At 44.8% G+C, this 22,352-nt stretch overlaps 2 protein-coding genes across 13 annotated transcripts in view; both read right to left on the bottom strand.

The window, feature by feature from the left end:
* The window catches only part of PHLDB2 (pleckstrin homology like domain family B member 2), a 236,338-nt gene extending 235,858 nt beyond the window's left edge, over nt 1-480 (bottom strand). For 3 of the 10 annotated variants that reach the window (XM_043893088.1, XM_043893093.1, XM_043893099.1), the window contains exon 1: nt 285-476. The gene's annotated coding sequence lies outside the window, so the exon portion shown is untranslated. Of the gene's footprint in view, nt 1-284 lie in introns of all 10 variants that reach the window. The other 7 variants (XM_043893087.1, XM_043893092.1, XM_043893096.1 and 4 more) reach the window with 4 other exon arrangements.
* A 4,835-nt stretch (nt 481-5,315) lies between these two features.
* The window catches only part of PLCXD2 (phosphatidylinositol specific phospholipase C X domain containing 2), a 55,267-nt gene continuing 38,230 nt past the window's right edge, over nt 5,316-22,352 (bottom strand). The window contains exons 3-5 of one of the 3 annotated variants that reach the window (XR_006339141.1): nt 17,391-17,632; nt 10,611-11,540; nt 5,316-10,053 (exon numbers count right to left, since the gene is read on the bottom strand). Coding sequence is in view for 1 of the 3 variants with exons in the window: in XM_043892926.1 (XP_043748861.1) it covers nt 11,381-11,540; nt 17,391-17,632 (402 nt within the window). In the remaining 2 variants the exon portion in view is untranslated. Of the gene's footprint in view, nt 11,541-17,390; nt 17,633-22,352 lie in introns of all 3 variants that reach the window. The other 2 variants (XR_006339142.1, XM_043892926.1) reach the window with 2 other exon arrangements.

The following is a 22,352-nucleotide window of genomic DNA, read 5'->3' as shown; positions in this document are numbered from 1 at the left end:
ATGGAAGAATTTCAATAAATAGGATTTTTTTTTTATAATGAAAGATTAAAAATCTTTTGAAATATGTAGAGCAACAACAACTCTCAAAGGAGAGAGGAACTGGAGGAAAATTACAGCCCATTCTTCAAAACACGTTAGTGGACAAATGATTGGACTAGCCCGATACACACACCCCCTGACCTCATCTTCAGCAGAACATCATGAGATACTCTGGCTACAAGGTTGGATCAAGTGTTAGCTTTGTGATTTTCAGAGAAGTGCCTGTGAGCAGACAGAGCACTTACCTTGACTGCTGCTTCTCGATCTGATTTCTTCCCTCAGCTTCCTTCCTGATTCAGCAGTGGTGGTCTGCAACTGCTCTAGTCTTTGCGGAAGATTTTGGGATGTTTGGAAGAAGCATGGACACAGGCTTCTACATTCTCTCCAAGCACAAAGTTTAGATGTTCCCCCACGTTTCCCTTCCTGGCCTCTCTGGCTCCTTCAGAGAGTGGTCACGAGCAGTAACTTGCTTGCAACCAGGTATGTTGACAGATATGAGGGCGGGATCCCGTGCTGGTCTCAGCTGCCCTGACTGGCCAATCATTACATACCAGGTCAGACTCTCAGTCCTGCTCAAACCCAACCAGAGACCTGAGTGACGTCAGATAGCAGCACCTCAGCGGGCAAAAGACAGGATCTGTTAGTTATTTGACAATCCAGATAAGCAAATACCTGACAGGTGGCTCTGTGAAGCAGACAGGACAATCACATCTGGGAGGAAAGTCCCTTTTATTTCATTCCTTTTTATTTTAGCAATGTCAGAAGGGAATATGGAGGTCCCTTTATCAAATTTTTTGGAATTTAATAAGCAAATGTCTTTTATTGATTCTCCGGGGAGAATCATCTGGAAGTACCTTGAACAAGTATGGTTATCATTTACTGAGGTTGTACTATAGTTTAGGCATTTTATATATATTGCCACAAATCCTCATAAATATAACCTTGAGATTTTATTCTTTTTTTATGGATGAGGGGACAGAGGCTCAAAGAGGTAATGGTCAGGCAACGAATAGGTGTCTAGTCAGGATTTTAGGGCTTCCTAGGCACTAGTGGTAAAGAACTCACCTGCCAATGTAGGAGATGTAAGAGATGCAGGTTTGACCCCTGGGTCGGGAAGATCCCCTGGAGGAGGGCGTGGGAATCCGCTCCAGTATTCTTTGCATGTGTGCGTGGAGTGTGTGTGTGTGTGTGTGTGTGTGTGTGTGTGACATATGTGTATGTATTTTTAGCTTTATTGAGGTATAATTGACAAAATTATAAGGTAACGTGTACAGCATGATTTGATATATATATATACACTCACACAGTGTGGGAGGATTTCCCCAGTTGAGTTAGTTAATAGCTCTGTCACCTTACGTATTTACTTCTTTGTTTGTGTGAGAACATACGTTCTACTTGCTTAACAAGTTTGTTTTTTTTTTTCATTTATTTATATTAGTTGGAGGCTAATTACTTTACAATATTGTTGTGGTTTTTGCCATACATTGATATGAATCAGTCATGTACTCTTGCCTGGAGAATCCCATGGGCAGAGAAGCCTGGCGGACTATGGTACGTAGGGTCGTGGAAAGTTGGACCCGACTGAAGTGACTTAGTACACAGCACACAAGCCATTAAGCTGGTGGTAATTTGTTATAACAGCAATATGAAATGAATACAGATTCTCTCAGGAAGGCTCTTCATGATGCTCACTCGCTCACTTAGCATCCCATTCCACATGCGAATGCTTTTTATTACCATGATCTACCTGCTTGAAATGGCAGCGCATGAGTTCTGGTTCTTTCCTGCACATTAGGCACTCGGGGGGCAGTTAAAAAATGATGGAAAAGGGCTCAGAGACCAGATTCTCCTGCCAGCTCTGCCCCAGGCCAGGTCCCCCTGGCTTTGTTTTCTGTCCTGTAACATTAGCACTGAGACAAATGCTCTCTGGTCCTTCCCACATCTAAAGTCATAAGATCCCAAAATCTCAGTCATAAATATCACTGTCACATTTCTCTCAATCTTTTCTGATGTGTGGCAAGTTATTTCTACACCCACTGGTTGCTGGTGGGGGATACTTTTGTAAAAGGCAATCTAATATCACATTTCACAGAGACCTAGAAATGAAACTCTCTGGGCCCTGATTGAGAAAACACCCCCTGGGGATCAGGGAGGAAAGTCTTCAGGCCAAAAAAGCAGAGATATTCTCAGGTTAAACAAAGAAGCACTTTCAGTGGCCTCCCTGTTCAGCAAGCACTCAGCTTCTCAGGGCCTTTCTCCACAGGACAGATTTTGTTCTTTAGACCCCAGTCCCCTTAGATTAAAGCCATGTGCTGGCCCAAGGCTTCTCTGGATGGCACGATGCTACTGGACAGAGGCTGACACTTCTGGGGCCCCCTCCATCCATCCTGTCCCCAGACTCTGCCCAGCTGTGCAAACATCCTGGACTGAGCAGCACTTTGGTTTACTGGCGCTCACCCAGGCCACCCATCCCGGGTGAGGTTTGAGGCACATGGGTTTTGGCCACGATCCCTCCACTGCAACCCTCCATCCTGAGAATGAAAGGTTTCAAGTCTTAAAGATAATAACACTCCTTTAGTCATAGTGAGCGGCTCTGCAGAGGGGTAAACAAAGAACATACTGCTGATCAAGAAGAATTCCTTTGGGGCAGGGCAGGGGGAGAATCCACAACAAAAATCCAGGATACTCAGGCATTTCAAGTTCAGGGAGACACAGAAAAGGAAACTTTCCAAGTTGGAGGAACGGGATTTGGTCTCCACATTGAGCGCTGACTGTGTACAGCTGTCCATGGAACTGAGTGACCCCCAAAACTTTCTCTCCTGAGTTTAAACTGCTGCCCTGGACAATGTGGAGAGAGGATAGTCTGAGCACAGACTTCTGCAGGAAACATGAAGAAAGTTCCCTTATGAAAAAAAGAGGTGATTTCCTATCTCAAATAGCAGTTTATTTATATAATTAGTTAGTGAGTTAAAGATGTTCAACCAAAAAGAGCCCAGCCAAACCCAATTCTTGGCAAAAGTGTGGTAGAATCAATTATAATTTTTTTTCAGCCTGGGAAAGAACATAAATTTAGGTCATTCTAATAGCTTCTTCACAGCGGACTCTTTTAAAAATGCAAATTTAATTTGAAAGGGAATTTTATATCCCTTTTGAAAAACCCTGATCACTTGATACAAAGAGAAGGCAACCACAAAAACAAATACAATACAAAAAAATTAAAAAAGATAAATATAATACAAACAAAATGCTATTTAATATTTGCTTACTTGGATGGTAAAGAATCTACCTGCAATGTAAGAGACCAGGGTTCAATCCCTGGGTCAGGAAGATCCCCTGGAAGAAGGCATGTCAACCCCTCCAGCATTCTTGCCTGGAGAATTCCATGGATTAGAGGAGCCTGGCAGGCTGGCGTCCACGGGGCCGCAAAGAGTTGGACATGACTGAGTGACTAACACTTCACAGAAACTGTTACCTTTTTGTTTTGTTTTTGCTGAATAAACAAGCATCGAAGAGATTTTTGTCACTAAGCTGAGACCTTCCCCTCAACTGATCAGAATGGTTAAGTGATTAATGATATTAATGTTAATTAGGGTGTGGCCACTTTCTACCCTGCATCATTTTACAGACCACCAGTGATGTGAATCCTATTCTCTGAGCAATGCATATTTGGTCCAGTGATTGTGCAACACTGTCTGAATTTATCTGCTTTCTTTCTTATTAATTGGTTTCTGTTAAATCATTTTCCAGTGGACACAGTGGCTAGCAGTCAACCATGTAGAAGAGGCTGTGCTCAGCGCTCTTTGGAGGGGTAGGTGCAAAGTCCCCACCCTAGGACTAAGGCTAACAGCCAACGTATTTACCACCTGCCAGACTCTGTGCTAGACGCTTTTCACATATTCTCTTATTTGGCCTTCTCAATTACCCTTTGTAGTACATATTGTTAGTCCTATATTCTATACATTTAGATACTTTAGTTTGCCTGAGATCACATGGCCACGGTGTGATTGAGTTGAGATAGAAACCCACGTCTACGCATCTCTGAAATGCCTGTTCTTAAGTTTCTGCGCTAAATAGAATGCTTATAACCCAGCAGTAATATGATAAATTGTGATTAGATAATAAAGAGTTCATACATAATACAATGGTTCCATTGTCATTGGGGCAATGTTTCAACGCAAGTGTATGTTCAGAAATCGAGTTAGACCAGCAGAATCTTGCACTTTCACCATGCAAGTTATGGGCTTCTCAGGGGGTGCTAATTAAAGAAACCACTTGCCGATGGAGGAGATGAAAGAGACATGGGTTCGATCCCTGGGTCAAGAAGATAGCCTAAAGCAGGAAATGGCAACCCACTCCAGTATTTTTGCCTGGAAAATTCCATGGGCAGAGGAGCCTGGCCGGCTACAAAGAGTCGGACATCACTGCGGCCTGAGCACACTCCTTCATGCAGGTAATGCCTCCTTCGCTTCTGTTTGGACACAGCCCTGTCTACATTCTGCCATTTTTTATTAAAACCAAATGGAATGACTGGAAATGGTGCTTATCAAAGCCAACCAAACTATAGTATGGTAGATTTACTCAAGAATCACTAAAATCACAGGCATAAAATTCTGAATATAACTATTTTCTTTAATTGTTGTGATAACTTGAATAGAAATATAATTATCCCTAATTACCTGTCCTAAAATTCAACTTCAAGAAATGATTACTTAGAATTAAATTTGATCTCTGTTAAACTTATAAATAGGACTTTTATCTAACCTATTATTTTTGTAGGGGATAGGGCAAAAAGAGAAATTTACCAAAACTCAGTGGCCTCAGATACACTATCAAAAAGAATTATGAATGAGGAAAATATTGAAATCTTTATTGCCAACAGAAACTGTAGGCCCACTTTTATTTATTCTTTGCATGCACAAACACATGATCTCTCCATTGTTCTATTTCTGGGCATTTGGCAACCACTCGGAGTAACACGGGACAAAGGTGTTAGTCAGATGAGAGCATGAATGTCAAGAGGACTGAGCCTAAGCCTTGTAGAAATAGCTGAAGTGCTGAGGGTGAAGCTTGGAAAAGCGTGTGTGTACATTTTATGCAAGGCTCATTTTGGGAATCCCAGGCATGTGCAGTTAATTCCAGTATGTGTGAGACAAGGCTGAAAAGGTCTTCATCTAATATACTATAATCAGGTATTTTATTGATGCTGAGTCTGTAACTTTTTAAAACAAAATTAGAAGTGAACCAATAATAAATTGTGCACACCAACAAAGGAAAAGTGCCTGCCAGAGTTATATTTATTCTGAGGTTTAAGCCTATTTAGGTAGTTCAAATAAAATACAAGAAAAAACATCATGTCATCATACCTATTAAACTTTTTTTCACAGTTAAAATGAGGTAATCTGGCTTTACAATGTTTTAGGTTGAATTAAACAGTTTGATCCAGGTTACGAGAAAGACGAGAGAGATGTATTTGAACAATTATTTCCTAGGAGGGAAAAAAGCCATGTGAAATGCATATGAATAAGATAATTATGCCACAAAATACATTTCAGAGTGTCAAGCAGTATATATGCAAGATTTTCTAACCTTAAAATTGGTATAACATTATTATTTTCTACTTAGCAAACAGCATGCATTGTCATGTAAAACAAGCATAGAGGACAAAATATATTATATAATAGAGCATCTATCAGATTCACATTATCATCTGAATTGACCAAGACTTACTTTCACTATGACAATCTCTGTATTTTCTAGTCAGTGAGGTTAAGTATTACATTTGGCATATACACAATACAAATAATGCCATACATCATCTGTATGTAATACTTATTACTATCAGGAATTTAGTAAGTATAATAGCAGCAAGGTACCACTGTTTCTAGAATATGTTCTAAGATTTATCATATCGATACCATAGATTTATGATTGAAGTGTTATTAGTGCTCTAAACCAATAACAAGTGTAAAACTGCAAACGTACAAAGCTACGGAAGGCCTATTTGACTTTTCAAAGTGCTGTGCTTCTTGTTGGGCTCAAAGTTTATGAGCAAGCCCCAGCCATCTGAATGAAGCATACTGGCCCCAGTTCTGGTTCCAATCAGGTCAAGTTCTAGTGATGGGCTGGGAGTGGGGGTGCAGAATGACGCACTGGAGGAGGGTAAGGGGCAAATGCCGCTGGGGTCAGAGTGCGTCTGCACATTGCTGAATGCATGTGCTTTTTACTGTAAGTTTTGCCAGCATCCACAGTAATCATCAGCTGATCGAGGATGACCAGGAGACATGAGGAGGCAGTGGTATATATGACAGAGATGAGAGGGAAAGAGATGGAGATTGCCTCTAGATTATTGATGGAAAGCCTCAGTAGACTGTGAGATCGAATTTCCAGTGAAGAGATTTTATCCGAACTATGTGGCTTAGAAACAAATTTGAAAAGTCCTAAGAACAAGTTTTGTTGGAGTAAAGACAGAATACTATCCACTGCAGGATAGAGTTATCGTATTGTTACAGTGTCTTAAGACTGTGCTATTTCAGCAACGTCAATAGCATTTTGTATTGTATTCCTCTGGTTTAGGACCAGTTCAGTGATGGCAGTGCTGTTAGCATCACTGTTTCTTGTAGGAAGCTGGGGAAACCAGGGGTAAGGAGACAGTGGCGCTCTCGGAACAGGAAAGAGCTGTGTTTGGAATGAAAGGTAAAGTTTCCAGCTAAACCACTAATCACCCAGTCAGCTCACTCCTGTGTGTCCCAAGGCAACACCTGTGAGTGACAAAGCTCTGGTGGAATATACTAGGAGGCAGTATGAGGAAGAGGGAAGTTAGGGGGATTTAGAATATGTCTGTTAGGGGACAGACATTTCTCTGCCATACAAAATAGACTTTCCTTCAGTCTGTGCATTTGATGTTACCAACTTCTATTCACTCCCTTTTGGCATAACATGACTACTTTAGTGTGTATTTAGGAAAGCTCAGGTATTTCTTTCAGTCTCACTCATCTCATCTTACAGGTCACTAAAGGTGCTACTGACGGACAAGGTCTGTCATCCTAAGCCACTCTCTTGAGAAATGAACCCAAGTAACATTTCTCTACACGTGCCAAACAAGGGAGATTACCACCCCTGTGCACCCTCTGAGCACAGGCATTCAACCTAATTATTAAGGACCTGATATTTGGGGGGAGCTAGTTGACTGTGGTTTGCAAAACTGCAGACAGCATCTTTATCCCAGATGAAAGAAGCAATCTGTGCAGATTGAGCACAGAAGTGCTTCTCTGCTCTGCAAGGAGCGGGGCGCGGGGGGCCGGGGTGGTTTCTCAAGGCCGTGCCTTGATCATTAGCTCGTTCTATTGCCCCTGGAACCTAACAGTAAATATCTGCAATGAGCCAATGAAGACCATTACAAAAACCTCAGCTGTAGCATGAACAGATTCTGTAAGATGGCCTAAATTTGTGTAGGACTTTTGCTTCCTAGAAAAAGCAGCAGTTGAATCTCCATCTTAATCTCTTCTGTTTGTCTACCTTTAGTTTGGCACTCAGCCTCCCAGCTGGCTTGTATGTAATAATAACGTCACTGTGGGCAGCACTTTCTTACCATAAGACTCAGAAAAAAGTGAAAGCAGAAAATCATTAAATTCCAGAATGCTCCATTACATTGTCTTCTTGAACAGAAAGATAATGTGTTTGATGCGAATATAAGGTCATATCAGAAGGAGGACTCTTAAGAACTATCATTACCTGGGCTCAGATCTTGTGCTTTTGTTTGAGTTTATATAAAATCATGGGTTTGGGCTGTGGCTTAACTGTTCTTAAGAATTCAAGGTTCTGGACTCAGTGCTGAGGAGGAAACTTAAACTTAATTACTATAGAGTCTAATACAGCAAATATATAATTTTTGGCATAACCCTCTTAGATCTGCCATTAATTTAAAATTTAATCCTCAATAGTTGTTCACTCTCTTCCATTAAGTCCATCTTGATCTTGCCGTCTAGTCCTAAGACTATCTTCTGTACCCATGAGACCATGGGGGTACCTCTAAAGGGCTCAAAGCTCAAGCCTTTGGACACGGTTCTACTCTGACAGGAGATGTTGTCTGCTGTTTTGCAAACCGCAGTCAGCTAGCTCCCCCCAAATTTCAGGTTCTTGGTAGTTAGGTTGAATGCCTACGCTCAGAGGGTGTACAGGGGTGGTGCTCTTCCTCCCGCAGCACGTGTAGACGGTCCCCTCTGCCAGGAAGCCATGGTGGTGTGGCTATGTGGGAAGTGGTCTAGGGAACTGTGGGAAAACTCAGCATACATTTCAGAATAAACGTGGCCCCAAATCTTGTGAAACTAAAGCTCTCTTTGGCTCAGTCAAGTGGCTTTTTCTCCGATCTTGAAGTTTCTCCTGAGTGAATGCTATAGCCTTGTTTGACCTGAAAACTCCCCAGAACTTGTGAGAACAAGAAATGTGATTGGGTCACTTTTTTTTTTTTTTTTTTTTCTTGTTGGCAGTAGCAGAAGGAGTCATAGACCTAAAGTCTCTTTCCGGTTGGTCCCATCATTGAGTCTCCTGCTTGACTTGAGGTCAAGGAGCAGAACACACACATCCTTTACAACATATTAAGCAACTGGGTCTTAAAGCAGCAATTCTGCCAATTCAGGGGTGTTTATCAAGGATGAACTGTAAATAATCCTCGTCCTATCTCCCAGAACTCCCTGCGCAGAATTTCAAAATGCATGCACCAAGGAGTGAGCACCCGCCCCTCCTCAAAGAGCAAGGCTCCACGCATGCGGCCTTGGTACTTTTTCTGTGCTTTTTTATCATGCGAATACTGAGGTGCACTTAAATGTTACCCCAAGTGAAGTGCAACTATATATTTTAACACTAAAGGAGAAAATCAAGTAAACATTTCACTGAACAGTCAGCAGCCCTTGGGTGTCACTGGCATCCTGTGTAGATACCTGTCAGCACACCTGGCCTCATAGCACCAAGCACCTGGGCAAAGCTGAGGCTGAAATAAAACAGAGCGGAACAATTCTCCTCTTGCCTCCGTATATCTCTGCCAAGTAACAAAGCATTAAAAGGAAGGAAATGATCCTTGGTCCTTAGCAGTTGACCAAGTACTAAGATCAAGACCAAAATGAAACAATGACAACACAAATAAAACCCTGAGGGTAGGCTAGGGAATTCCAGAGCTTATCGCTGACGTTTAATACCAGAATTGAAGGAAGATTAAGAAAGCGAGGGCTCTCACTTTCTTCTGCCTTTCCACAGAAAGCCTTAAAAAATTAAGAGCAAAATCCCAGAAACCTCTTTGGAGAGAGATTCAAATCCAAGGGAAGGGACAGTTAAACCATATTTCCCCAGAAGCCTTTGTGTTGTGACCTCTCAAGCTGTGGAAGCTAAAGGCTGGGGCTTAAATTACTCTAAGCAAAACAGGCTGGAAGACCAAGCATGGGGGGGGGGGGGCGGCGTGTGCTCGCAGTAGCTCAGCTCGGACACCCCCACTGCAGGCAGCATGCAAAAAATCCAGCGATGAGCGTCAGAGAACACGATGGGGAAGCTGCTGGGAGGGTGTCCAACCATCTGTATAAATGCACACAGCTGCCCAGGATTCCAGGTTATCTTTCCACCTTCAGGATCCAGATGCTGGCACTTCCTCAGGGATTCTCAGAGAGTTGTGAGGCGCACTCAAGTGCTCACACTTCTGTGCCCAGCATTCTTCCTACTTCCTTCCTTTTCACCCCTCTTCTAGAGGGCTTTCCTCCAGAACCGAGAGCTCCTTAGGACCCATTTCATCTTCTGCTCCAGTGTGTGGCTTGGTAGAGGCATCGCACATCTGGACCACATCTACACATGAACACCGTCCCCGGCATGACTAGGGGGGACCAGAATGTCTACAGCTTCTACAGTGGAGTCAGAAGTCACTCACGGTCCTGAGGTGTGCGGTCCTCTTGAGGGCCATCTGGCCTGCTGAGAAGAGTTCAGGAAGCTCCTTGGTGAGTGCTCTTGAAGTAAGAAGCACTGAAGATAGTTAATCTATAAATACATAAATGAATAAATAAATAAATAAAACAAAAGAGGGCTCTTTGTGGTTAAGCACCTCTTATCAATCAAAAATAACGATAATAATAATAAAATCCCCTCTTGAGTTTCAAAGCCCTCTTGCAGTGATTAGTAGGCTCAGAATAACCTGCAGAGAGTAGAACAATCAAGACACAAACAGGAAGTGTTCTGACACTGGGTATTACTCGCTGGATGACATATCGTCATCCTAAAGGTTCCCGAGGTAGTCTTGTGTTCAAGGACTTACAGAGTGGCTCCCTACCCACTTGGAGCCTCCTTAAATCCATTGCACTTTCCCACGCATCCTGTGTCTGCCTCCATGGTGTCATGGACAAGCTGCCTTCCATCAGTGTTGAGTCCCACAGAGCAGACTCGCGTTCTAGACAGACAGCAGTGAAATGCAACTCCAAAACCTGGCTGGAACATCCCACTCTGAAGAGGACTTTGCCAACATGATGCAGGCACTTGCCCAGCAGCCATTTCGGGAAGACCTACAGAATTAGATCAAAGAAATGTGGCATGCAACAGACCTGCGTGTCTGTCTCTTGTTGGGCCTCAGATTGAAAAGCTGTACCAGTGTTGTTCCTTTCAGTTTTAAGAATGGGTCAAAGAAATGGAGAGGAATCGGTGTTTTAAAAGTGGGAAACGTCTCTCTGATACCAGGGATGGTATGCACTGTTTATCTGAAGAACGAAGGTGGCCAATACTAAGCATAAGCATGCCAAGAACAGCTTGTGGCTGAAAGGCCCTGGTGACAGATACATCTTACACGTGGGGAGGAAGTGGTGATATTCAACACGCCCAGAGAAAACTGGTGCTTGACCTTTCTCCCTTCAGAGCCCCAGGGTGGCGAGTGAGCCACCCCAGAAGGCAGCCCACACCTGCCTTGAGCCATCCTTTGGATCAGGAATGCCTTTCTTCTTCAGCCTTCTCTGTGGCTCAAATACAGCATCCGGGAAGACAACAGGGAACCGGGCCAATGAGGGGACACCCAGCACCCCAGTGGAAACTGGAGATCCCATTTCCATATTACATTCAACATCATATGCCGTTAGGGAGATGCTGACCTTAACCATAAGAAACATGCTTTCTTCCCTTGGACTTCAGTTTTTAAAAAGTCTCATTTGGGAAAAATGCAAATAATAGCCCTATAATTTTATCCAAATAACCCTGTGAGGAGGGAAAAAAATATCCCATCCTCTTACTCACTTCACCATACTGCCCAGGGGCCAATAGGAAGCCCTTCAGAACTCTAGCCTGGATCAACAACTTCAATATTAAGTTAAATAAAAAAATTAAATCAGCATTTAGCCAAAGCTCTATCCTCCTGTAGGAGGTCATTCAATTCAATGACTGTTGTGGCAAAGTCCACCAGGTCTACGAAGTCAGAGGTGATGATGTTGACTCCCATGGCTCCAGGCTTCTGAGTCTTCACCCAGTCCAGGATGGCAGGAAGATTCCTATGCAGGAGCGTATTGGGGCAAGAGAGAACAGAGAATTGTGTTTAGAAAAGCAAAGAACACATTTCTGTTAATATAACAAAAGCATGTCAATAGAGGCGTAAACTGCAAACCCCCACACTTGCCTCCAAATTGGTCTATTTAAATAATCTCTTTCAGGGACAGAGTGATGTCTATTCCATCAGACACCTGTACTTTCAGAATTTCTGTGCTGGAAGAGGACATTCTTTGCCTCAAGCACCAAAGAGACAAAATGTCAACCAGACCTTGAAAAATTAAGATCAAGAGCCTACTTACTGGAGGGTTCTTTAATTTTTTACCATGAAATTTTTTTATCATGAAAACTTTATAAACATATTGCAACACTGAAATAAACTTACAGGAAGCACATCAAACGTCTAGATCCCACCTCTAACATTTTACTCTGCTTGTTTACCACACATCTGTCCATCGTACTCAGGCATGCTCAGTTGCCCAGCTGTGTCCAGCTCTTTGTGACCCTATCAATCCATATTGTATTTTGTGACAAATTCCAACTACAAACATTTATATGTGCGTGTGTGCTAAGTCGCTTCAGTCGTGTCTGACTCTTTGCGACCCTATGTACTGTAGCCCGCCAGGCTCCTCTGTCCGTGGGATTCTCCAGGCAAGAATCCTGGAGTGGGTGGCCATGCCCTCCTCCAGGGGATCTTCCCGACCTCGGGATCGAACATGCATCTCTTACGTCTTCTGCATTGTCAGGTGGGGGTTCTTCACCACTAGCACCACGAGCGTTCCCCTCAATACCTCAGTAAGAAGATCATCAACTAGGGCTCAGTATTTCTTTTCAATTTTTCTTTTGACATAAAGTTTGTACCCAATAAAATGCACCAATCTTAAGTGAACACTAGTTGAGTTTTGACAAATGTATATACATAACCCATAGCCATCTCAATGTAGAGCACATTGCCAGCATCCCAGAAAGTTCCTGAATTCCCCATCGATCCCTGCCCCCACTCTCCCAGAGGCGATACTCATAATGATTTTCTTTTAACCACAGATTAAATGTGCCTGGTCTAGAACTACACATAAACCATGCATTTTCTGTTCTTGTGTATAAGGCTCTTTCACTCAGCATATGGTTTTGAAAGTCATCTGTGTCACTGCACGCATCAGCAACTTGTTCTCTTTTTCAATCACCAGACAGTATTCCACTGTATGCATACACTGCAATTCATCCACTTTCTTATTGACGGGTAAACAGGCTGTTTCCAGTTTCTGGATATTGTGAATAAAACTGTTATGGTCATCTTTATATAAGTCTTTTTATGGATATTTGTTTTCATTTTTCTTGGGTAAATATCAAAGAGTGAAGTTGTTTTATTATATGTGCAATTTACATTTGGTTTTGTAAGAAACTTCCAGATCTTTTCCCAAAGAGGCCGTTTCATTGTACATTCCATGAGCAAAGTGTGAGAGTTCTGGTTGCTTCACAGTCTCTCTCAAATTTCCTGCTGTCGGTTTCTTTTAATTTCAGCCATTCCAGTGGGTGTGACAAGTTATCTCACGGAATTTCACTTCACATTTTTCTGATCACTAATGAGGTTGACCAGTTTATCATGTACTTACTGGCCATTTATGTATCTTCTTTGGGAAGTATCTGCTTAATTCTTTTATCCATTCTCCCTTTTGCTCTTTTTCTTTTAACTGTTGAGTTGTAGAAGTTATTTATATATTCTGGATAATATGCTTTTTGACTATTTTATCCTCACCTGTAGCTTGCTTATTAATTTTCTCGATGGCCTGTTTTGGTGAGTTGAATTCCTTAATTTTGATGGAGTCTAATTTATCTTTTTTTTCTTTTATGGTTTCTATAACTTAAGAAACTTCTGCCTGCTCCCGAGTCACAAGATATTTTCCTATTTTCTTCTAACAGTTTTATAATTTTTGCGTTTATGTTTCAATCTAAGATCCATCTCAAGTTAATTTTAATATATGGTGTGAAGTAGGGGTCAAGGCTCACTTTTGCCATATGGATACAGCAGTATGTGTGGCTTCTTAACAGACCAATGCTTGTTCACAAGTTGTCTACAGACAGACAGTCAGCCTCACGTTATAATTTGAGGACTTTCTATGTGAAAGCCAGAATGTTACATCCCAAGAAGCTCACGATTCAGAGGTGTAAACAAAGGATGACAGTTTAATGTGATGGTTCCTGCTGGTGGTGAGTGTAAGCGCCATGGGTGGCAGAGAGGAGGGGTGATGAAGCGCTGAGTTCTGCATGATGGTGAGATAGCTCACTAAACGCCTGCAATACTGAAGGTGCCGAAAGGGAGACACGCCAGGGCTGATGCTTGGTTAGGGGACTGGAGCATTTTTAGGAAGGCTTTTCTCCAGGTAAAATCCGAAAGTAAGCCGAGTTTCTTTCTTGATGGCCCCGTTCCTCTTCCTTGGGCGACACTGTCCTTGGCTGTCACCGTCTCTGCTCCTCATTCCCGGGAAGCGGCCCTCCTTCTTCTGCGGGCTCAGCCGACTCCTCGGTCTCCCCCAGGCGACCCAGCCAAGGCCACGCGGTGCTTTGCCTTTCTCTTTCTTTCCCTTTTATCCTGACGGCTGTGATCAGTCCTGGCTCTCTTCCCTTGCTCAGCGGACTCTACAGTCAGCCATGGGCTAAGACACGTCTCATATACTGATTTGCATGTTTAGATTCACAGCTGATGAGGACTCAGTAGGCCACTATCACAGGGGTATGTGCGTTTCTAACTGGGACTCCCGAAGACTTAAGAACACCCTTGATTTGACTATAACCTATTCAAAGTCTCTGTGGCTCAGTCTCTCCCCCAGTAAAATGGGGACCATAATAATACTTCATATAGATTTGGGGGGATTAAATAAAGTAATGGGGGCTCCCCAGGTGGTGCTAGTGGTAAAGAACCCGCCTGCCAATGCACGAGAAATGCAGCTTTGATCCCTGGGTCAGGAAGGTTTCTTGGAGGAGGGCATGGCAATCTACTCTAGTATTCTTGCCTGGAGAAGAATCCCATGGACAGAGGAGCCTGGTGGGCTACAGTCCACGGGGTCGCAAAGAGGCGGACACGACGGACGCGACTTGGCGCAGCACACACAACACAGACGAAGCTGGCACATAAAGTGATGTGTAAAGGGCTCAGGGGAGGGCCTGGGACGTAGTAAGTACTGTGCACGCATTGGGAGAAGGAATCATGATAGCAGACTGGAGGCCGGGGGTAGGAAGCTTTCCTAAAGCGCAAATGCTGTGTCCTGAGAGGGGAGGGTCACAAACGCAGGCTTCCTTTGGAGACAGATCTGGAATAAGGAGTGGCCCACGAGCAGGCCACAGCAGCACAGAATCTGATGCGTTCAAGCCTTCTTGGGAGAAATATCCCCTGCTTGTCTGTGTTTAAGTATGAAATGCAGGTGCCACCTTCTGGTCATCACGGAGAAATGAGGCTGAAACATTGGGTGGAGGCACGTCGGCTGACTCAAGCCGGAGCCGACAAAGAGCTCTGCGTCACCTCTGGGTTCTTGAAGCAGCCTCCCCAGGGCAAGGATCAGATAACCAGGATTGCGCACAAAGAAAGGAGAATGCAGAACCCACTGTGAGCAGGAGCGGCTTTGTTTTCTTAACTCTCAGCCTTCCCCAAGGCCTCTTTACCGAGCGCTCAGTGCAGACGGCTGAGCCACATGCTGCTTACCGGCGGTGAGGCGCCGAATCTCGCAGGCTGCAGAACAGCTCAGAAACGTCCCTCTGGCTTTGAGGCCCGCTGAGACCAAGGCTGAGCCACTGCGGGGATGGGCTCGGCAGGCCTGCTCTGTGCCGGGCACTGTGGGAGGCACTCTCCTGAGAAGACTCCACGATCTGTGCGGTGTTACCAACCCCATTTAACTGGTGAGAAAAACCACAGCTCAGAGTCCTCAGGAAACTTGTCAAAGGCAGCCTGTTGTAACTGGACCGCGTTAGGTTTTCAGGGCCGCTGTAAGAACATGTTTGCACACCAGAAGTTTATTTCCCCACAGCTCTGGAGGTCCGAAGTCCAAGATCAAGGTGTCGGCAGGTTTGGTTTCTCCTGAGGCCTCTCCCCTTGACCTGCAGACGGCCACCTTCTCCCTGTGTCCTCACCAGTCTGTTCTCTGCGCACACCCATCCCCGGGGTCCCTGCGTATCCTGATCTCCTCCTCGTACGAGGACACCAGTCAGATTGGATCAGGGCTCACCCGAAGGGCCTCATTTTAAATTAACTACCCCTTTAAAGGTTCCTTCTCCAGATACAGCCACTTTCTGAGGGACTGGGGGTTACGACTTTGACACGTGACTTTCCAGGCAACACGTGAGTGTGTGCTCGGTCATGCCTGACTCTGCAACCCCAGAGACTGTAGCCCACAAAGCACCTCTGTCCGCAGGATTTTCTAGGCAAGAATCCTGGAGTGGGTTGCCATTTCCTCCTCCGGGGGATAAGATATATCGGGCTAATGAGATATAACAATCCTTATCTTTAAAGACTTTCTCTCCCGTGTCAGTACAACTCTCCGCACAGACTTTATCATAGAGAACCTCATGGACAGAGGAGCCTGGCGGATTGCATAGACTTGGACACGACTTTCACTTCACTTTTTTCAGTGTTACACAGAAATTTACATGTTTATTTTTCCTCACAGAATGTACATCTGTGGGGGCAGAGACTAGATTATTCATCTTGTGTCTCCGGATCTAGCTCCTATTCATCACTGGATAAATAAATAAATAACATTACTCTACAAATTTACCAAAGGCATAAGGAAATGGCACGGGTATGTGAGTGTATACTATACAAAGGAAAGCTCATAATCCTGATCTTGGTTTATGAAACTCTTTCCCAAGTTCAGCACCGGTAACGCAGTGAGGACAGCAGAGCCACACAAAGGGGTTTCCAGCTCTGCTCGCGGCCAGCAGGCTCAGGTCTCCAGCTGTCATCCAAACCGCAGCAGGGAGAGCTCCTGTTACAGGAAGTCACGCTGCCCAAACCACCCAGATAGACGGGGACACATTGTTTGGGTGGATCTTTCATTATCTGAACACCGGCACTCAGCACCTAGAATAGAACTTGGGAGCGAAGTGATTCTTGTAAGTATCCCTTGTTACCCAAATACGTTAACATTCTCAGCTCTGGCTGCAAGGGATGCCCTATTGGGTAGACGTATTTATAACATTGCATTTATACACAGGCATAGGCATACATACATACTTGTACATATATACAAGCCATCCTTTTTCTTGACAACACCTAATCATTTATCAGTGTCCAGGATAAAAAACATCATTTAATACAACATTTCTGGAGCTTCTCCGGCCTAACTGTACAGTCAGGATCAATTCTTCTCCAAGGATGTATCTGAAGCTCTGACGTGGTGGATGGCATCCCGAGCTGCTTCTTAGGACTGTCATTTAAGGAAGGGAGAAGGACGCCCTAAACCCTGGGTGGGCCACCTCTGAGTCACCAGCACTTGGCCCAGAAGCTTCATTTAATGCTTCATAGGAGCATGAGCGCTTGGGCAGCTTCGGGGGCAGGGGCCAGAACAAGACAGAACTGCAAGCCCGACTTGAACAGGAGCAGACTGCTGGAGGCTGAAAGTGCTTTGCTTTTGTATTGAAATTTAGAGTCTTCATGGTTTAATATGTGCATTTCAACAGAATATTTTACTTAGAGATCCTCTGGCCACGTCAAGTGCGCAGCTTTTTCAAATACTATGCTTTTGGAATTTTGTTATTTTAAATCTTCAAAGTATATAGTTTTACTGCTGTTCATTCAGAAGAAAATCAAGATAAAGAGATTTTTTTTTTTAAACCCTCACTTGTGGGAGGAAGCTCATTCCTACCTGTGGACCAGGGTGTTCTTGAGGCCGCCAACCAGTCCCCGGGCGATGGTCTTCACTCTGGGCGTGAGGATGGCTTGAGACACGTGGAAGGAGCCACGGGGGGAGCGCTCGCTCAGTGTGGTCTCCAAGAAGAGGATGAGTTTGCGCACACTCGTGGTATTGGCCCAAGGTGCTGGGATCTTCTTTCCAGGCCACAGGAAGGGGTATTGCTTGTAGAAGGGACAGTGATAGAAGATAAGAACCTGAAACGTTCATAACAAACAAAGGAGAGAAATTCATGAGTCACACTCCTATCAGTGGTTATGCTGATACTCAGAGGCTGAGAGTGAATAGGCAGTGCTTTCACCATCCAAATTCACGGACTTCTTCAATTCTACCCTAACTCCCTTCCCTTGGGAATCTCTGGACCCCAAGTGGAGAACCTCTGCGGCTGGTCCTGTGTGTAAGTTATGACTCCTGTGCTCACGGAATTGACCCTGAGCCCTTGGGTTGGGATCCACACACTGAACTAATCTGGGAGGTCTCGGGTTTTCAGGTGTGTGTGCTGATTCTGGATGAAACCTGCCAGGTGAGGGAGAGCAGGGGCCGCAGAAGACGGGGAAGACCTCAAGCAGGGGATGAGTCTCCACAGGGACCTTGCAGGATGGTGGTGATACTAGCAATATTGCTAAAATAATTAGCAAGCTACATCGCAGCATTAATTAGCTTCTGAAGGCAGCTGAGAGACAAGGATTGTCCCAGTCCAGGGCTCTGCTGCTTAGGTTTCCAGAGTGAGTGAGTGAAAGTCACTCAGTCGTGTCTGACTCTTTGTGACCCCATGGACTGCATAGTCCATGGAATTCTCTAGATCAGAATACTGGAGTGGGTAGCCTTCCCCTTCTTTAGGGGAATCTTCCCAAACCAGGGATCGAACCCAGGTCTCCTGCCTTGCAGGCGGATTCTTTACCAGCTGAGCCACAAGGGAAGCCCAAGAATACTGGAGTGGGCAGCCCATCCCTTCTCCAGCTGATCTTCCCGACCCAGGAATTGAACCCAGGTCAGTACTGTATTTTCTCTCCTCCTGGGTGGCAGGGACTCTTTCCTGAGGGAATGTCCAGCCTGTGTATTTACATTCCCCAGACTGCAATCCTTGGATAGCTGGCCCAAGAGCATAATCCTCCAGGCACCCGAGGGCAAGACGCTGAATGTGGGTCTTGTTTCCGAGGCGCACTCAGCTGGTGACTAAGGAGCCTAACTGCCCTGGAGGGCCTGGAGCAAGGGGCGCCAGGCCCCGGTTCGGAGCAGACTAAAGGCTGCACTCCTTGTGTTTAATGGCTCTGAGTAACGTCTGACTGACTACTACTGACGTCCGTGGTAAACACATGTGTTAATGAGGTTAATCACAGGCTCATCGTAAGCAGATTGCCTGGGAGACTGGGGGGGATTTCCTGCTGGCATTGGAGCTGGCTTGTCTGGAAGGCCGGGGTCTGCAGCGTCCACAAGGGTGAAGAGCTGGCTGTGAAGCGGACGGTGGGAGGAGAGGCGGAAGGCAGCGTGACCCCTCCACGCGGCCCGTCAGACCACTTCCTGCGCTCCTGGGCCCTGGGCAGGGGGTCAGGGCTTGAAAGGACAGTGCCGTTCTCTACTCTGCCTTGGAGAATGTGCAAAAAGGACACATTCTACAAAAGGGGCTTTATGCCTTTCCTCGGGAGCCTCTCGAGTAATCTGATCCTGAAGGTTAGAGGGGTAACTTCTGCTTACAGTAGGAGGTTGGCCCAGCACACCAGGACCCCTTTTACAGAACTCGAGGGGCCACAGCTTGCCCAGGGCCTGTGTTTGGCATCAGACTCCCTACCTCACTCCGCTGTATTTCCCATCTGAGATATTCTTCCCTCCAGCTCAGTAATTCACGTGCCGGTTTTCTCCCGAGACTCAGATTTAAAATCTCATTTCCTGTAAGAATTATTCTTTAATTGACCTCTTCTTATTTTGATCATTCTTTCCAAGGGCCCCAGGATGTAGACTTAGACTATATACTATTTTTCAACTGATGGCTTACAAACCCTTTTCTACATACAGTACATTTGAGGCAGTTTCGTCTTGTGATTGTATATCAGTTGGCTTATATTTCACTAGTGTCACATATTCTTCTTACCTTCTCATTAAGATTCTAAATACTGCCAAGATGTAGATGAAATCTTTTCATTCACTGTACCCTCAAAACCCATAGCCACTAATGTACCAGCACATACCTGTGAGCTGGGATGTAACTGCATATGGAGTAAATGAAATGTGACTGAATGGTTGTACACTTCTTGCCATTAAATTATGGTAATAAAATACTCTGGGAGTTACATGCAAGGCAGCTCATTACATAATGAATATTTAAAGTTTAACCACCAGCGTGGCTGAGGCTCTGCTGGAGATCTCTGTTCAGCTTTTAAGAGGCATGGCAGGGAAACCACTGGGAAAGAAAGTGGAGCAGGGAAGCCCTGAAATTCAAGTTGATGCCATGAGCCCTTTTTCTGACATGTCATCACAGTCTCTTTCTGTCATAATTTTAGGGGTGTTGGTTGTTGAATGATATAGACTAGTCCACACTTAAAACTATAACAGAGCTTTACTCTCTGCTAGAAATTCACTGCCCACATGATTCGTTACTCCTGAAATTACCTGTTTCTCTTGCAAATTTCTAAATGATCTAGTATGCAATATGGCAGCCTGTGTACAAAATTATAAGACTATAACCTGTTTACCAACTTAGCTCAAAATTCAACCTTACCCAAATCCTCATATTCAAAGGCCCATTCACAGATCTTCCCTGTCTCCCACTCAGCTAACCCTCTGAAAACCTATGATAATGCTGCTGCTGCTGCTAAGTCGCTTCAGTCGTGTCCGACTCTGTGCAATCCCATAGACGGCAGCCCACCAGGCTCCCCCATCCCTGGGATTCTCCAGGCGAGAACACTGGAGTGGGTTGCCATTTCCTTCTCCAATGCATGAAAGTGAAAAGTGAAAGTGAAGTCGTTCAGTCGAGTCCGACTCTTAGCGACCCCATGGACTGCAGCCCACCAGGCTTCTCCGTCCATGGGATTTTCCAGGCAAGAGTACTGGAGTGGGGTGCCATTGCCTTCTCCAACCTATGATAATAGAGGCTTATAAATAAAGCCAAAGTGTTTTTGCTAGCATAATCTATGACTCTGGCTGTGAAAATCACCACGATGTGTGAACAGCCCTGGGAAAGCACGGAGAACTGTGGGAACTCTGGGGAGCCTTGCCACTAGCCAACAATGTTCTCCTGGGAAAGCCTCAGTTTTCAAATCTGTAAAATAAGGATCATAATGACAACCTATATCAACCTATGTTGGTGAGAGAATTTAACGAGGTAATCCCTCTACTTAGCACACTGTAAAATCCCATAAATGTTATTATTGCTCGTTACTAGTATTACTTAACGTTGTAAGAGACAGATTCCACTGGGAAAAAATTTCTCCAAATCAGACTTGTGAGTCCAAACAGGTAAAAAAAAAAAACAAACTTATGTTTAGAGGAGAGGCGTGGCAACTGTTTGGCAAAATATCACTTATGAAAGCTTTAGTGAAGAAAGATAGCTTAGCTAACTAACAGACACTGAGGTTGACTCTTTAGTCTCGTAGACCCAGAGGCTCAGGCTCTGTGGGGCCAGTCAGGGGTGTGCAGTGCAGCCTAGCATTTCTCGCTCCCCAGGCCACGTCTGGGAGTCATCCTTGAATCCTCATGGTCCCAACAATGCGGAAACCCTATTAGCTCTAACTTCTCCTGGATTCAAAATCTGACCACTTCCCACTGAGAGTCTGGTGTCCATACTTCCCTTCCGTCTCTACTCCAAGCCTCTTCTTAGTAACTGGAGGGATGCCAGCAGAACCTACGTTAGGCCACAGCACCCTGGGCTTGGGACCCTCCCAGAACCTCCCTCACTCAGAGTAAAAGCCAAGTCCTTCAAGGCCCTCACGGTTCCGCTACCTCTCTGACCCCTCTGTGGCTCTGCTTTCCAGCCCCACGGCTCCTGCTTTTCCTCGACAATGTCGGGCGCCTTCCTGCTTTGGGGCTCTGCTGTGGTTCGTTCCTCTGCTGGGAAAGCTCTTCCCCCAATAGATTAACTCCCTCAAATGCCATCTTTTCCATGAGGGCTACTCTGATCAAACTATTTAAAACTGTGACCAACCCTCCAACCCACAGAACCCTGGCTCCCCCTTACGCTGCTTGCCTTTCTTTTTCCATTGCTCCCATGACTTTCTAACACTTTATAGACTGTATTTGTCATATTTATTACCTATGATCTATCTCCCTCCACCTGAATGAATCCTCCATCAGGGCGAGGATCTTTGTTTTATTTACTGATTTAACCCAAGTGTTTTAGTTAGGAGCTTGGCACATACTTGGTGTTCAATATATATTTGCAAATGAGTAATCTTAAATTGATTTTTAATTAAAAGCTCTTCTTTCAGTTCAAAAATAACTGCCTCTTTAAGATGTTTTGGTTAATGCATCTGTGAGTAAGGGAGCAACTGTGAATGAAAGGTCTTTTTTCCTTTTCAAAGAGTCTATATTGGAGCCTGACCATTCCTGAAGCTCTCCTCTCCCACCGTCACTGTCCTCTGAGACCAGAGAAGAGTTTACCTGAGGCCCACACCCCTTTCCCTGAGTCTCTGCAGCACGGGTCTAAGTCGGGGCTCTTCTCGACTTGGGGGTGCTCTTCCAGCCTTGGTCCCCTGGACCTTTCCTTCCCGAACTCCATCTCCCCCACTGACTGAAACGCCCTTAAAAATGTTAACACCTCTGAGACGAGTCACTTCCTGTGCCTTTGTCAGCTGATGCTTCTACCTATCAATTAACATTTGTCAGGGATGATCTGACAGTGAGTTGAAGGCACCATGGGACAGATTATCCCTTAGGGGAATGAGGAGGGTGAAAACAGACTGGATGGGAGACAGAAAAATGGTA

Source organism: Cervus elaphus, chromosome 31 (assembly GCF_910594005.1).
Source record: "Cervus elaphus chromosome 31, mCerEla1.1, whole genome shotgun sequence".
Taxonomy (NCBI): domain Eukaryota; kingdom Metazoa; phylum Chordata; class Mammalia; order Artiodactyla; family Cervidae; genus Cervus; species Cervus elaphus.
Note: the sequence above shows the minus strand (reverse complement) of the source record. Positions and strands in the feature narration are given on the sequence as shown.